Source organism: Humulus lupulus, chromosome 9 (assembly GCF_963169125.1).
Source record: "Humulus lupulus chromosome 9, drHumLupu1.1, whole genome shotgun sequence".
NCBI classification, from domain to species: domain Eukaryota; kingdom Viridiplantae; phylum Streptophyta; class Magnoliopsida; order Rosales; family Cannabaceae; genus Humulus; species Humulus lupulus.
This window is the reverse complement of record NC_084801.1, coordinates 9,427,543-9,432,949: the sequence shown is the minus strand read 5'-3', so window position 1 is coordinate 9,432,949 and position 5,407 is coordinate 9,427,543. Positions and strand designations below refer to the sequence as shown.

General features: G+C 34.5%; 1 protein-coding gene across 1 annotated transcript; it reads right to left on the bottom strand.

Moving 5' to 3' along the window:
* Nucleotides 1-570: 570 nt before the first annotated feature.
* Nucleotides 571-3,608, bottom strand: LOC133800920 (nuclear intron maturase 1, mitochondrial). The gene has a single exon (XM_062239031.1). It carries the CDS (start codon nt 3,424-3,426, stop codon nt 1,306-1,308), a length of 2,121 nt encoding a protein of 706 aa, XP_062095015.1. The 5' UTR covers nt 3,427-3,608; the 3' UTR covers nt 571-1,305.
* Between the last annotated feature and the right edge of the window lie 1,799 nt (nt 3,609-5,407).

Below are 5,407 nucleotides of genomic sequence, written 5' to 3'. Positions count from 1 at the left end.
AGGTAACTCAAATATCCTAGAATTAATGGAAATTTCCTACCCATGATTTTTCAGTGTCTTTTGTGGGATGTATCATGAAAATGATAGTATTGCTTAAAAAAATGAGCTTTTTTCCCTCCAAGAATGAGTATAGAATAAATGTATTATATACAAATTGGTTATAAAAAAAAATTAGATATTTGTGTAATTATTTTTCCATTAGTTATTTGTTATATCATAAAAATATTAAAGTTAGTAAGCATAATAAAACTACGAGAATTAGGATAAGGTATGCAACACGGCATTAGAGAATTAGGATAAGGTATGCAACACGGCATTAGGTAACATTTTATGAGTTAAATTATTTTAATATTTCAAATTATAATAAATTAAACCAAGAGTAATGATATATGCAGTCTCAATTTGCACTATTAAATTATACAGTATGATGTGTAAGTGATCTCAATCATTGATATTTATTAGTAAAGACCCCACAATATTTAATTGTATGGTTGAGATTATTTACACATCATAGTGTGTAATTTGAGTGTACAAATTAAGAGCGCATCTATCATTACTTATTAAACTAAATTATGAGATGCCAACTCAAATAGTATTGGGCACATTAATATGCCTTATTTCAGCATTCTAAACCTATAGCTATTTTACAAAGTTGAGCTTCGAACCTTAGTACCAATAATAGTTTCAGGTCCAAAACACCAACTTTTCAAACAATATAATGGATGCAACTCAAAACAGAATCTTTAACAACACTACGAACCTTTTTGGTATAGAATTTTTTTATCAGTATTAGTCTTTTGGTGCAAAGCCTAACAATGGCAATCTCTCCTCACAAGTTTGTAGCATGAGATTTCCATCAGATGAAGACACCAGAAGCATAGTGATTTTTTTTGGTAAACAAAGCATAGGGAATTTTAAATGAGAACTATATTGAGATTTTCGGCATTTTCTAGAGTTTGCAATATCTTGCTAAGCTCATCACTGAAAAGTTAGGATGATTTTATGAAACTTCATCACTTCTGCTCTCATGTCATTGTTACTCTTCTGATTTCTCATGAATAAACTTTAAATCTGAAATCAGTTTGATTCTCCCTGCTCTCCGACCTCACATTCCTTCATTCAATGCCTCTCGTCCCAATGGTTTCTGAATTTAGTAGGACAAGTATGGAGGATCTCCCATCAAGGCAAGCATGTCCATACCTTGTATAAAAACTCATGACATGAATATCGACAACTTTAGCAGGCCACCATGGCTCCAAATCCAAGCTACAAGATTCAAATGATACTGCCCGTCCAATCCCAAATTCACGGCGTGGTAGACATTTCATGAGAATCATCATTTCTTGTTCCATTTTCAACACGGCGTTGATGATTCTTAACCCCAAGGGTTTTAAAATGCCACACTGTGTCAGCTATCTCATCTTGAGGCAAACTTAAACCATGTTTCTTAATTGTTCTATGCAATTCACAAAAGAATTTGGGGTTTTCAAGCCTAATATATTCATGTAAAACCCTCTCATGATCTGGCACCCAATTCCTTGGAAATGGAGTGTAATCACACGAAGGAATCAAAGACATGTGCGAGAATTGAACACCTTCAATGGCATCAACAAGTCCCATCCTCAAAAGATCAGAGTACTCGGGTGCAGCATTGTTACTGCTCTCCCTCAAGGGACGACTGAGATCGCGAGAAGCTATTCCATAAACCTTAGCTCGAGATTTCAGTCTGTACCTTGCAGCATACAGTTTAGCCAATGAACTACGAATCACATAAGCACAAAAGCCAACTACTTTCTTACGATTATCAGCATATCTATACCAATCGGCCATTGTCTCAAGAAACTTATTCATCTGAGCATTGGTATGAGCTTGACCCGAGTAGAGCATAGGAGTACAAGGCAGTGGCTCAGGATCCCTGTCACCCTTGACAAACTGAAGCCGCCTGAAATGGCGTATGCATTGTTGTAAGCTAGCAGTAACAGAGAGCAATGTCCCAACACCTTTCTGGCTCACAATGTTACCACCACTAGAGGTGTATCGAAGTGTTGGGTGAATAACCCTGCGGCATATGATATGGTCCAAAAACTGAATTCCTCTACTAATGTGTTCAATCTCCAATGTTGAATTATCCAGTCTTAACCCAAATCTCCACTGACAAAACTCAATTATTTTCTTACGCATATCTACAGCATCTTCTCTAGGACCTCTAATTCCAATCAAGAAATGACCCCCATATCGTATGTAATCCATTTTTCTAGTCTTCTCCTTCCCACTGGAAGGAACAAACTCAGGCCAAGATGGGTTATGACAACCATCAGAGATTGAATCTTTCCAAATTGAATCAAGACTAGATGGCCTAAAGAACTCGACCATCTTATCTTCTATCATATAATCTAATTCATTAAGACAGACATTAGCAAGTAAAGGGCTCAGAATTCCACAACAGCCATAAGAAGGTACCTTAGCAGCTTCTTCAGGAGCAAAATCAAAAAATGATCTCAACCAATAAGGGTCTGGTTTAGGCTCATTCTCATTGAGAATCTTTTTCTTCGTAGAACCTTTCTTAGTCGTCTTCTTATTCCTAGCCATATCTGTATTGAATTTTTTTCGTGGGGAATTCGGGTCATGTGTTCTCAACGCGGATTTGATCAAACCCAATATTTTCTTGTCCTTAACAGCCTTCTGTAAGCAACCCATCACCACATCTCTCTCCAAACTATGAAAAATCTCACTCAAATCTCCTTTCAAGAACCAGAGGTACCCGGCGAAGTTACTCCGGATGGTACGAATGACCGTATGGGCATTTCGACCAGGCCGGAACCCGTGAGATTTCTGCGAGAACCGGGCCTCGAAAACGGGCTCCAAAATCATCAACAAAACCTCCTGAACGACCCGGTCTTGAAAACAGGGCTCTTCGGATTCAAACAGAGACTGAAGTTTGCGCTTGGACATGATTTTCGTACTGGGTTTGTCATTGGGGCTCCGAACATACTGATTAATCTTCCTGTTCCATGAGAATTGGCCATGAACGACAGCGTTCCGGAGCGATAGAAGGGAATGGAGGACCTGGGAATGGATGGCGTTCCGGGGTGGGAAAGTTCCGGTCACGTGAGCGCAGGTGCGCTGGTAGGCCAAGACCCAGAGGTCGAATTTGGAGAGGAAGCCAGTGAGGTTGGGAATGGTGATGATGGGTGGAGAAGAGAAAGCTTTGACCCACATGGCGGAGCATATATCAATGGGGTCTTCCTTGAGGAGAGAGTAGGGGTCATGCTGAGACTGGTTACGGTCAGTCGTAGCTGGTGGAGGTGGTGTTGGATGTAAATGCAATGATGGAGCGGCGAAGGAGTAAGAGAGTGAGCGAGGGAGGGTTTTGAACAAGCTTGAGTTTTTGCACCCCAGGTGTTTGATGAATGTTCTCATATACATTTTAGGTTGTTTTTGTTTGCTTATTTGGGATGAATGGTAACCCTTCAGAGCATTGGAATGAACATGTGTTTGAGCTTGAGGAGCCACTCCATTACCCTCCTCCGAGCTTCGCCATGAAAGGTCTGCTTACTCCAATCGAAGTTATGGCTTAGTCCTCTTTCATATTTGACATGTAGCAGCAGCCCGTTATATATAGTATCTGTGTCTATAATGCTTGTAAATATGAAATAACTTTTTTTCTTAAATATACTTTTTCTTTTTTTACGCCAATAAGAAAATTAGTATTGCCTTGCAACGTTTCAACTCAGTTTTTGTTCTTATAAATTATTTGAAATTTTATGAAAAATTTTCCATGTTTTAATTAGCTATAATATGCACGATTATAAAATAATCACATTAACAATATTGAGATTTCCACCAGTAAGACTTCTACCAATTTTTAAAAAATTATGAAAAATTTACGATACTAAAAATAAGCTTCAAAATAACTTATTTTACGAATATATAAAACAAAACTTTAAAATAACTTATTTATTATTTTCGATACAGTAAATTATTTAGAATTTCCAAAAAATTTGTAAGAGATTCTTAATAACTATAATGTATATTGTCATATAAAAAATTTAAACCGTAATCTATCTATATACCTAGAACACAAAATTAAGTTGTTGTAAAGTCTATTTTATACTTGCGTAAAATAAATTATTTTGAAAAAAATTTCAATACCTTAAATTATTCAAAAAATTTTAAAAATTTGTAAAATGCTTAAACACAACTTATTGGTGGTGGCAAGAACCATGTCCCTATTAAAAAAATTTCCATATATTTTATGTCATTAGAGTTTTTTTTTTTTTTTTTGAGAAAATTATGCCATTGGAGCTCTATCAAGGGATAATAGTTATTTCATTGTCGTTTTCTACGAAACAGCGTTGTATATAATAATTGATTTTATAAGTTTAAATTAAGTATTTAAAGTATATGTATTATAATTTTTAAACATATAAAATATTTTCAGTGTATATTATAAGAAATGTATATTGAAAGGAAAATATATATTAATATTTATATATCTTTTACTTTTAATTTTTTTTTACATATTTTTAACAAATATAATTAAATTTTAGATATATTCATATTACATATATTAGTAAAATAATTAATTTTATAATGTATTTTTCTAAAAAAAAATAAATTAAATGCATTATACTTAAATATTTTTTATAAATATATGTGCAAAATAATTATAAATAGGGATATTTGTGGGAAAGTACCCAATTTATTATGTTTGTAGCACTTAAATACCCAAGTTATGTTTTAGTGACGAAAATATTTTCCATTCATGTTTTGGCGCAGATTAGTACAACCGACAATTCTCACTGTTAAGTTCGATTGTAACACGTAAGGGAAAATATCAAATTAGATTGATATTTGCGGCAAAAGTACTTAATTAAAAAGATATTTGTAACGAAAGTACTCAATCTAAGAGATATTTGCGACGAAAATATCAAAGTTATAAGTAAATTTCACGTCATGGTAGAAAACTTAACAGTGAAACAAACAGATGCATTAAGCTGCACAAAAACAAGTACAAAAGTTCGCTGCAAAAAAATAACTTAGACATTTAAATGCTACAAACACAATAATTTAAATACTTTCGCTGCAAATATCCTAAAATATATATATATATATATATATATATAGATATATACATGTAATTGGGGGTATAGTACAGTACACCTATACCGACAACTACTATTGTACCCACAATTAGCATACGACAATCTGAATGAAAACAAGTCAACATTCTGAGTTAATTAGCAAGAAAGACCAGGATGACACTAAGGAGGTTCTTGGTTACGATCATTGTACCACATACTCCCAAACGTAAGAAGGCTTAATACATGAGCTCACACCTCACATGAAATGACCTTAAGTGGATGGTATTCTCAACTTGTGAAAGTGCACAAGCATTGAAGAGATT

Coding starts and splice junctions, on each gene's coding strand:
- LOC133800920 (XM_062239031.1), bottom strand. CDS start 3,426: ATGTATATGAGAACATTCATCAAACACCTGGGGTGCAAAAACTCAAGC.